Source organism: Crinia signifera, chromosome 3 (genome assembly GCF_055691185.1).
Source record: "Crinia signifera chromosome 3, ASM5569118v1, whole genome shotgun sequence".
Taxonomy (NCBI): Eukaryota; Metazoa; Chordata; class Amphibia; order Anura; family Myobatrachidae; genus Crinia; species Crinia signifera.
This window is the reverse complement of record NC_139219.1, coordinates 305,503,378-305,512,631: the sequence shown is the minus strand read 5'-3', so window position 1 is coordinate 305,512,631 and position 9,254 is coordinate 305,503,378. Positions and strand designations below refer to the sequence as shown.

General features: G+C 45.3%; 1 protein-coding gene across 2 annotated transcripts; it reads right to left on the bottom strand.

Moving 5' to 3' along the window:
* Nucleotides 1–1,901: 1,901 nt before the first annotated feature.
* MYCN (MYCN proto-oncogene, bHLH transcription factor) lies at nt 1,902–8,781 on the bottom strand. Of its 2 annotated transcripts, none has more exons than XM_083178568.1 (3): nt 8,311–8,781; nt 6,050–6,873; nt 1,902–3,524 (listed from the first exon to the last, which is right to left on the bottom strand). In XM_083178568.1, exons 2-3 carry the CDS (start codon nt 6,795–6,797, stop codon nt 2,923–2,925), a joined length of 1,350 nt encoding a protein of 449 aa, XP_083034694.1. In that variant the 5' UTR covers nt 6,798–6,873; nt 8,311–8,781; the 3' UTR covers nt 1,902–2,922. The 2 variants fall into 2 exon arrangements, with proteins under 2 accessions (XP_083034694.1, XP_083034695.1); XM_083178569.1 differs by lacking the exon at nt 8,311–8,781 and adding an exon at nt 7,223–7,416.
* Between the last annotated feature and the right edge of the window lie 473 nt (nt 8,782–9,254).

The following is a 9,254-nucleotide window of genomic DNA, read 5'->3' as shown; positions in this document are numbered from 1 at the left end:
ATTCCCCAGACCACCTAGCTGGTGCACAGGTGCAGTCATTACTAACTGTCACATTTTCAACCATGTGCTGCATTCATTCCTAACCCACACATTCTAGAATGGCCACCCCTGCATTATAGAAGTGTGTAAATCTGATTGGTTGCTTTGGGCAATGCCACCATGTTCATTTTTAGAAGCTAGATATACCCCCATATCTTTACTGGGGCATTCTGAGATGCTTCTTCATGCATGGAGAAGTCAATTTTTAGGTAACACCATATACGAATGGCAGTAGCCAGGGATGCCAATAGGAAAAAAAAAATACTTTATTAAAATAAAGCATATTTTTAATGTTGGTTTTATTTTAAGTTTTAATCAAGCCTGGAAATGGAAACCAATAAACTGGCTGATGCGTACACCCATTGGGGAGAGATGCAGCAAAGCTTCTTTAGTGTAAAGTGTTGATACATCTTCCCCCAAGTGATGTATTTTTAAACATCACCCGCCAGCTTCTCTGGTCCGCTACATCATCCTGTCACTCTTCGTGAACATCAGTCATGCCCAGGATCCTGGCACATGCACAGATCCAACATTACAGATCTACGCAAACATTGGGTTTTCCTACACCTCTGAATTAGGCCTCATGCGTTTGTAAGGCAAAACTTCCAATTCGGCGGAGGCCATTATTTTTTTTATCCTCTTGATCACCATGGTCACAAATTTGACATTGAGGGAAACAATTAGCTAATTCGGTAACTAATACCGCAAAATGCAGGGTCGCAAAAGGACTTTGAAACGGTTCGGTCCCGATGCGACCCTGCATTTTGCGCTTTCTGGCCTCTTCAGCGAACCGGCAATATTGCCAGTTTGCTGAAGTCATGCAGGGGCGGGGCAGAATGGCAGAGCGTCATTGGTGGAGCTGGCGCTGCTCCAAGCACGGCCTCCTCCATTAAGGTGAATGGGAAATGGGTCACTTGACCTGATTAACCTGTTCACACTTCACAGCAACGAACTGGTAAGAACCCTTCTTTTTTTACCGGTTCATAATGCCATGTTGGTGCAGGTTTGCTGGACCTGTAACCCCTTTCAGATCGCACCAGTTGCCGGGTCGAACCGGCATGAACCCGGTAAATTAGGTACGAACTGAAAGGGGTATTACAGACTGATCCAGCCATTACTAAGCTAAAACATACTATAGATGCATTCTCGCCACTGACAGCCAGGTGCAGATTGGGTCGGTGCTCTGTAAATAGGGCCCAATGTGTGGAAAAACATTAGCAGTGTAGTCACATGGTGCTAGCCAGGACTGTGAGCATCGCCGAGTTCCTGACACACAATGTTAGCCTGAACCTGCTATAAGTCAATTGTATAGAATGTAAGCTCTCACGAGCAGGGCCCTCTCTCCTCGTGTGCTTTTCTTAGAATAGATCTCTGCCACCCTGATAATTGCATCAGTATCCTGTCCCCTGACGCATCTGTCTGTACTTACCATGCACTTGTCCTAATTTGCCTTGTAGTGTAATTCGTTATTTTCTTGTTTTTCGCTCATTTATATAGTCAGCCGCTGCGGAACCCTTGTGGTGCCATATAAACAATAACAATAATTATGGTTTATATAGTTCCACAACATGGAGGTTAGATCAATGTTCAAACGGGAGTTGCCACTATATTCGCAACACTGCGTAACACCTCTGTAGGGGCTTTTGGACGGGGGGGGGGGGGGGGGGGGGGGGGGGGACCGATGGTAAACCCTGCACAGTTGACGTGGCGCTCGCACAGGAGCAGCAATGGTGCATGAGAACGCCCTTACCGAGTCGCAGGGCGGCCTCCTTGGTACTCGGGAAGGGTTGCCTGATTTTTGTCAACCCTGGAAGTTGGCGTAGAGACGAAGCGGATAAACAGAGACGTTAACGTTTGTTGCTATTTATTTAATAAACATGAGGTATTTCAAAGTGCTAGAACATGAAGCACTAAAAATGTACATTGTTTGAAAAAAGAATGAATAAAAAAAACATAAACAAATAACGATTAAACAAACAGAGAAAAAACACAGAACTCCGAAATCTTCCGGTTCTATGCGCCGAACGAACAAATACGATAAAAAACAACAGGAACAACAAAAACAGGCTAAGAAAAAAAAAAAAAGGCATATATAATAATTTTCTTTACAAAAAAAGTTCTTTGTTCAAAAAGGTGATACAGTAATATCTACTCAAAAACTTTTCACAACTCATTTTCATACGAAAATATAAGTATCAAATTTAGTTATGTATCAGCATCATACTAAAGTATACAGGCAGTGTAAGAATTAGTCCAGTACATAACGAGAGATTAACAATAGATTTGTATACAAAACATGCTCCTCAAACATTGAGGTGTTACAGTACTTAGGTCTGAATTTCCAGTCTAATATCGGTAGTTGGGAGCTACCCAGCATAGCCCAAGAAAGTTGTACAAAAAGGCAAGAAGTATTTATGGTATATACAGGAGGTTCCTCCAGAGGTATAAGTGCTAACCCCAGATAAGTAACATCAGTTACAAAACATGAGCACCATAAAAACAAAATTGAATCGTACAAAAAAAAACAGCAGCTCAAAAGAAAACGCTCACAATACATGAAAACAGCTAGAAAAGTGTATAGTAGTAAAAAAAAAAAAAAAAGTGGATACAATAAAACAGTAAAAATTTGGCAGTCTATTCAACTCAAAAATATCATCTGATTCCGAAACAATGTAACTAAAAAAAGAAACAAAACATAAAAAAGTATTTAAACTGTAGAGTGAACTGGAATTGAAATTAAACCAACATTCGTAATGTCAAAACACTTTTTTTTTTCTGGTTTGTTTTTTTTGTTTTTTATTTTATAGAATCAAATATTGTGCAAAGTGGCAGTGAAAGTTCAGAAGAAAGAAAGAAAAAAAAACAAAAAAGGGCAAAAAAAATTTAGCCAGTCCGTGACTTTTCGATTTTCTTAATCAGTTGTTGCTGTCGGAGTTGCAATTTCTCTTTCTCCAGTAACAATTTCTCTTCGTCGTCCTGAAGAGAATGAACATACTCGGTGGCTTTTTTAAGAATGACGACTTTAGCGGCTTTGTCGTTTTTAACAAGTTCGGGTACGTGGTCCCTTAAGGTGAGGAAGCTCGACCTCAGGTCGTTGCGGCGCTGGCGTTCTAGGATATTGTGGTTGCGCCTCCGCTCGCTGTCTTCAGAGTCGTAATTGCGGGGGCTGGAGCTTTTAGACTTTGGTTGTGCTGGGCCTTTTGCCAGACGAGGCGTTTCGTTTTTATGCTTCTTCTGGGGTGGTGATACTTCTTCAGTTTCCACGTATGGCGAGGGAGCTGCGTAGTTGTGCTGCTGGTGCACTGGGGCACATCGCTTGAGGGCAAGTTCGGTGGGGAGGTTTTTCCCAGAGGCAGAGTTGGCGGTCTTGGATCGCAATGCGGCGGGAGAGGTGGCCTGCCTGTTGGACATGGTGCGCCTCTTTTCCACCGTGACAACGTCAATTTCTTCCTCGTCATCTTCATCATCATCGTCTTCGTCATCGTCTGCAATAAAAGCACAGATAATCCATTAAGTAACATTACTCACCAACATCAGGACAAATCAAACACCAATGGACTCCTGTTTGCAAAAGATACTTCATCAACACGGAATAAGAGAACGATTTGTATCGTTGTGTTGCTTTCTAGCTGAAAATGAACACCAAGAAGATCATATGCTAAATGGATTGGATTAAGCACAGTGGCACCAATTGTACGATTAGCTTTGTGAGAAGCACAAACTGGAGAAGGATTTTCTGTACTTGCAAGTAAGGGGGGGGGCGGGGCGCAACGTGGACTGAACAAACCGTCTGCCTCGGTGACAGGGAAAGCCAGACAATCGCTGGGTCTGTTTAGAGGCAAAAATGTGTTGCTGGTCATATGCGGTAGTCCCCTTTAAGCCAGGGATTTGGTGCACAGCCAATAAGACAGCTGTTGTGAGGAAGTGCTTCCTCGAAGCTGTCAAGACACAAACATAAAAAGGGATTGTAGGCAGTTTATGGGGAGAGTCCCATGTCCGCAAATAAGCGCAATTAGGAGACAATCTCCTCTTTCCCTACTAAGAAAGGAACCAAATTAACCTTAAAGAGACAGTTCATAATAAAAAAAATATATAATTTTTTTTTATTATGCTATAAAAGATCTCCATTAAAAACTATGCGGACTCTCAAGACCCCAACAATGTTGGCTTCAGATGCTAATTCGTCAGCGAGACAGCAGCCCTCATTCGTTAATACTAATACAGGATTTTAAAAAAAATAACAAAAACGTTATATAGGGTTAATATAATATTAGAAAATATTTTTAAAATTTGTTTAATAACCCGGTGCTGTATCCCACGGCAACCGCCAATGGCAATAGTTCAACTAGCCTTGGGTGGTTGCTTGCCAACTAGCCCTAATCAGGTTAGGGCTAGTTGGATTAAAGAAAGTAAATATTCGAATGGCTGCTAGAACACATTAGTGGATCATGCTAGGACATTTGTGTTCCTGGTGGGATAGTGGGGAGCAGAACATCAATACTACGGAGATCCAGAAGGGCAAAAAAAAAATAATAATAATTGTTTTTGCCTGGTTCCTAATTAGTAGGGCAGTAGGATAAATGGGTAGCACCCTATTAGAGGGGGCCTGGTGGAGCTATGGTGTTGTAATTCTGCCTGAGAAGCCTCTTTTTTTTAAGTTGCTAAGCATCTGTTACCAGTAACTAACATGATAGGATTACCTTTTAGATACACAGCAGCCCCAGTCTGCCGCTTCAGCTGCCTAAAAAGGTCTCTTAATTCAATGAACCCTTTCAGAATTAAAAACAAAAAAACACCGCCATCTGCTGGCCTCAGAGCTCAAAAGGGGCTGCCGTCGACTGCACTCCCTTCTCAATGCCTGTTGTATGAGCGAGGTCACAGAGAAAGGACTCTGTTGAGCTGAAGTTACCGTGTGTCAGCTGTTTCGAGAGCATCCATTCTCCTAAAAATGGACATTGTTTCATCCCCACCCTCACTGCTACATCTCTCAGGGTTCCCGCAGACCACAGGAACAGACCTAAAACATCTCGTTTAACATTAAAATGTTGCTAAAAGCTGGTCTGTCCATGTATTTCCATGGAGAGCACCACAATCCCTATTAAAAAAAACGACATGTTTGTGGGCTGGTCTACCATGCTACTGAGAGTATTTGGAGCTTTTGAGGAAGCTGGAGACCAGAAAAACAAAAACAAAATAGGGTTGGAAGGTCAAATCGAACAGCCCTGTCTTGGATGGCAAAAGGGGTGACAGATCTAAAAAAAGAACAGGGTCACCTTGTGCGGTGCCAGGAGGATTATTCTAAAGTCAACACAACTAGCAAAATATAAACAAACAACTTGGTGTCGGTCACAAATAACAGCAAAAAAAATAATAATAATAATTATTATATATATATACACAGTATATATTAAAATAAAATAAAAATACATCCGACAGAGTGTTTTTGGATTAATTGTTCCTTAAATTAAGGTAAAATAGCCGGTGAATGTCATAAATCATACTACACACAAGGCCATTCATCCCTCAATGGCAATTACTGCAGTCATAATGTGCTGGGTTACAGACACACCAGCCAAGCATCACCTACAAGTAATAACTTGATATCAACAGTTTTTAACCAACCTTTATTTGAATCACTTTATATTGCGGAGGTAGCCACACCCACAAACACAAGTGCATACACCCTGGTAAAAACCTCAGTGTCAGCGGTCTGTGACCTTCCAGAAGGCCTATTCCTTGCCCCAGTGTCTCCAAGGAAGACACATCATGACCTCTTTACAGTCTACATATGCCAGGAGGCATGAAGTCTGTGCCCCAACATGAAACCACACAGGTTATATAGGACATGGAGACTCGTTTTCATTAATATTTTTGCAAACTCAAAGAACAATGCCACCACTGTAATATGCACAGGCGTAAATAAACTAGGCAAATGTATATCATTGTGGGCAACCAGCACAATATGGACACAGTCAAACGGCAATACTAGAAACTGATGCTCAATATTTACCAGATTCACTATGGCTCTCCTCTCCAGAGCTGGCACTGTTTGGGCATGGCTGGTTGCAGCTTCTGACTGGTGCGGAAGATGGTACAACGAGGGATGTGCAGGGTGAAGATATGGCACCGATGGGAGGGTTAGCCTGCCCAATTCTACAGCTCTCTCCCTTGTTGATCGGGAAGGGGAACACGACAGCTGGATCCACGCAGTGGGTAGCAGGGTTGTTTAATTCCTCTCCTTGCACAGGTAAGCTGCTGGCAGCAGGGGTGCCATTTGTATTTGGGGCTCCAGACTCTATGGCCCCTGCAGCTTTTCCCAGCTTCTCGTTGACTGCCCTTTCCAGCTTTTCCCTGGCAGAAAAGCCACTCCACATACAGTCCTGGATGATAATGGACTTGATGTTGCTGGGGGACAAGCCCAGCTCTGTACTCTGTGGCAAACCCCAGCCAGAGCCCCCGAGCAAGTCAGCTTCAGGGGGGAGCAGCAGAAGCTCTGATGCCCAGTCCAAGGTATCCCCATCGCCGTGCAACCCGTACTCTAGCAAGGGTCCCTGCCCAGGAGACAGAGGGTCACTCTGTAGCCCTGCTCGGCTAGGGGAAAGGGGAGGTGTGGGGAGCAACTCAAACTTCTTCCAGATGTCTTCTCCTGGGGGAGCACAGTCCGGGCCACACAGATAAAAATCATCCTCGTCCGGGTAGAAGCAAGGCTGCAAGGAGTCAAACTCCAAGTCTGGATTCTTGCTCACCACCCCGGGCATCTTCCAGCTTCCTCTCAGCACAGAGCACTGATGTTTAACCAGAGCTGGGTTATCTGTAGAGCCAGCCAGCCGCTATCTGGAACAAGAGAAGATGCAGTCAGAATTATAATGCAGGAGACACAGATCCAGGCTTCCTGGTATGTTACAGATATACAGCCATACGAGCAGCTGAAAGTGCCAGTGGTCCATGCAGTTTAAGGGGGTGTTTCTGGATAGAGAAGCAAAGGATGCACAGAGGGGACTCTGCACCACTCAATAGCAACTCCCACACAGCCTGATCTCACTACACTCAGCCTCCTGAAAGGATGTCTATGCAAAAAAGGCACGCCGTCTGCTTTAGTGTCATGCATAGGTGTATTTACGGCATGCTGTCACACTGGCATTTGCAGTTTAAGGTCATTGCATCCATTCCTACATGCACTTACCTGCCTATTTTCCACTTGCATTTGAAGTGATAGCATTTGGAACAAACGCATTCAATCTATGCACAGGTCCCCCGCCCCTATTTAAATGAATATAAAAGTTGCTACGTATATGCAGGCAGGCTCTTTGCATGCCTCCAGTGCAATGTGACAGTCTGCATGCATCCCCCCCACACACACTGATCATACACCGGTCTGTGACTGATGGGGCTGCAATAATGGGCAATAATACAGAAAGCAAGACAGGAGGTGGACCTAAATCTGCTGGCACATAATATGACCTCAGTGAGCATGCACAGTATATAGGAGCACTGGTACAGTACTGTATATAGGGTACAGAAGGAAAACAGCACATTCTGTATAAGGTTACATACAGGGGAGCATTGGAACAGTAAATAGGGTACTGTCATATAGCATAAGGTCACATACAGTACAGGAGAACATAGATACAGTACAGGGGAGCACTGGCACAGTATACAGGGTACACACAGGGAAGCATTGGCACAATACATAGGGTACACACAGGGGAGCATTGGCACAGTATACAGGGTACACACAAGATAGCATTGGCACAGTATACAGGGTACACACAGGGGAGAATTAGCACAGTATACAGGGTACACACAAGGGAGCATTGGCACAGTACACAGGGGAGCATTGGCACAGTATACAGGGTACACACAGGGGAGCATTGGCACAGTATATAGGGTACACACAGGGGAGCATTGGCACAGTATACAGGGTACACACAGGGGAGCATTGGCACAGTACACAGGGGAGCATTGGCACAGTATACAGGGTACACACAGGGGAGCATTAGCACAGTATACAGGGTACACACAGGGGAGCATTGGCACAGTATACAGGGTACACACAGGGGAGCTTTGGCACAGTATATAGGGTGCACACAGGGGAGCACTGGCACAGTATATAGGGTACACACAGGGGAGCACTGGCACAGTATATAGGGTACACACAGGGGAGCACTGGCACAGTATATAGGGTACACACAGGGGAGCACTGGCACAGTACATAGGGTACACACAGGGGAGAATTGGCACAGTACCAGTGGATGGAGAGAGCAGCCTTACCTCTCCCAGAAGCTGCTCCTGCCTTGCATGCAATGTGTCACCACTGGCAGTGAGTGCACCCTCCTGCAACCTGCACTCTGTCACTGCACACTCTAACTAACTGAGTGCACTTTCAAACTCTTGGATATTATTAACTAGGAAAAAAAAAAAAGCCCAAACTGACACACCCGGCAGAGAGGAGGGGTAGGGTGCAGGAAAAAAAACAGACAGGGAGAAGAGACAAGACCCAATTTCACCCGTCCTCCCCCTGCTGCAGTAACCCATCCTACTTGGGAGGTGCTGCTTCTTTCGCGCCAAAATGCCTCCTCTCTCCCCCACCCCGTCCCTTTCTTCTGGCAGTAATGTGAGCCTGCTGCTGCTTATCACCCAATAGCTTTCCGGCTCGGGGCGGGGGGGCAGCCGGCCGTGCAGGCTCTTCAAAGGGCCTGGGAGAGGGGGGCAGGCAGATGGGAGGCTGGTGCTGCTGCTGGCCACACAGCCTGTGATGGAGGGGGGCTGTGTGTGAGATCATTGTCTGCACTCCATACATTGTTACCAGCCACACTGTGCATGCCAGCCATCAGTGCCACCTTCCCCTGCCAGTGTTATGCATGCTCCTATAGGCTGCATTCATTCACCATTTTTGCAAAATCGAAGCTTTTACAGGATGCATGCAATGATTTGCTGCATGCATTCTCCTGCAATCGGTATTTTGCAGTTTATTGTCTTGTGTTTGGTGCCCGCCCGCGTCTATTTTGTTCCGTGTTAGTGGAGTGTGCTGTGACTGTGTAGTAGGTATAGAAGAAGGGCTGGGGGTTTAATGCTTTGCTGCTATTCCAGGCTTGGCAGGGCAGGCACGCCTGCTGTGAGGTTTGCTAGGGATGTGGTGGGTGGGCTGATGGCATTAGGGGAAAGGCTGGGGTCCTGGACCACACTCCTGGGGCGGCAGCAGCAGTGTTACTGGA

Bases quoted from the DNA above. Each gene is read 5' to 3' on its own strand.
- MYCN (XM_083178568.1), bottom strand. From the start codon at position 6,797: ATGCCCGGGGTGGTGAGCAAGAATCCAGACTTGGAGTTTGACTCCTTG. The intron at 3,525-6,049 runs GTAAATATTGAG...CTTTTATTGCAG, and splicing joins GGAGAGCCATAGTGAATCTG to ACGATGACGAAGACGATGAT.